Below are 1,726 nucleotides of genomic sequence, written 5' to 3'. Positions count from 1 at the left end.
ATAGCCGAAGATCGACGAGTCAACATTGGAACTAGATTGGGGAATGAGGAAAAAGAAAGCCTTATAAACTTCCTCAGAAGCAACGTCGACGTGTTCGCATGGTCATAAGAGGACATGCCAGGAATTGATCGAGGAGTCATGGTACATCGACTCAACGTCGACGAGAGCTGTAAGCCAGTGAAATAGAAGCGTCGCACGTTCAACCAAGAAAGGAATGAGATTGTACCCGAGCAGGTGAAGGAGCTACTGAAAGAAGGCTTCATTTTGGAAGTACATTATCCCAGTGGATATCCAAGATGGTGCTGGTAAAAAAGCCAAACGGCAAATGGAGAATGTGCATAGACTTCACAGACCTACATAAGGCCTGTCCAAAGGATTCTTTTCCCTTGCCTCGAATAGATCAACTGGTTGATACCACAGCATGACATAAAAGGTTGAGTTTCATGGACGCCTACTCCGGATATAATCAAATCATGATGCATTTACTGAATCAGGAGAAAACCTTTTTTGTCACGAGCCGAGGTTTATATTGTTACACAGTGATGCGGTTCGGATTGAAAAATGTAGGAGCGACCTACCAACAAATGGTAAATCGGATGATTGCAGCCTTAATCGGTAAAAATATGGAAGTCTACGTAGACGATATACTAGTAAAGAGTCGGAAGAACAGGCGACACCAGGAAGATTTGGCAGAAGCATTCGACGTTTTGTGAAAGTACAAGATGAACCTGAATCCTACTAAATGCACGTTTGGAGTAACCTCAGGCAAGTTCCTAGGATTTTTAGTACACCAAAGAGGAATCGAGGCCAATCCAGATAAGATCAAAACTATTATGGAGATGGATCCACCTAGAAATCTGAAGCAACTACAAGGACTCAACGGAAGAATAGCAGCACTCAACAGATTCGTTAGCCGTTCAACTGACAGGTGCCTGCCATTCTTCAAAATCCTGAGGAAGAAAGGGCAATTTGAATGGACAGAAGAATGTGAGGCTGCCTTTAAGGAGCTAAAGCAATACCTGGGAGCAGCTCCCTCCTCTCAAAACCAATCGTGGGTGATGAACTCTACTTATACTTAGCTGTATCCGACACTGCAGTGAGTTCCGCGTTGATAAAAGAAGAAGATGGACGATAGTCTCCAATCTACTACAGGAGTAAAGCAATGGTAGATGTAGAGCTTAGATACCCGCAAATGGAGAAATTGGCGTTAGCACTGGTCACTTCGACTCGGAGACTACGTCCATACTTCCAAGCTCATAGAATAACTGTCCTCACCAACTTTCCCTTACGACAGTTTTTGCAAAGGCGAGACATTTCGGGGCGACTGGTAAAATGCGTAGTGGAGCTCAGTGAGTATGACATTCATTATAAGCCAAGAACTGCCATAAAAAGGCAAGCTGTGGCAGACTTCATAGCAGAATTAACACCAACAGAGCCTCAAGTATATAGTATTGACTCACAATTAGTTGAGGAAGAGCAACCTTGGACACTCTACGTAGATGGGTCCTCAAATTTTCGAGGATGCGGGGAAGGACTTCTACTGGTCTCTCTAGATAGAGAGAGATTTGAATATGCACTGCGGTTCAGTTTTCATGCATCCAACAACGAAACCGAGTATAAAGCTCTGTTAGCAGGATTAAAAGTGGCCACGTACATTGGAATCAGGAATATACTGATACTCAGTTATTCACAGCTGATTGTAGGTCAGGTGAAAGAGGAGTTCTAG

The 1,726-nt window shown here is 43.6% G+C and overlaps 1 protein-coding gene across 1 annotated transcript; it reads left to right on the top strand.

Moving 5' to 3' along the window:
- Positions 1 to 1,162: 1,162 nt before the first annotated feature.
- Positions 1,163 to 1,726, top strand: LOC148212856 (uncharacterized). The gene has a single exon (XM_088120401.1). The coding sequence runs from the start codon at positions 1,163 to 1,165 to the stop codon at positions 1,724 to 1,726; it is 564 nt and encodes a 187-aa protein (XP_087976527.1).

The sequence above is a fragment of the Momordica charantia genome (genome assembly GCF_013281855.1).
Source record: "Momordica charantia cultivar OHB3-1 chromosome 2 unlocalized genomic scaffold, Mcharantia_2.0 BLBB01000002.1, whole genome shotgun sequence".
Classification (NCBI taxonomy): Eukaryota; Viridiplantae; Streptophyta; class Magnoliopsida; order Cucurbitales; family Cucurbitaceae; genus Momordica; species Momordica charantia.
The sequence above is the reverse complement of the archived record's forward strand: the minus strand, read 5'-3'. Positions and strand labels throughout refer to the sequence as shown.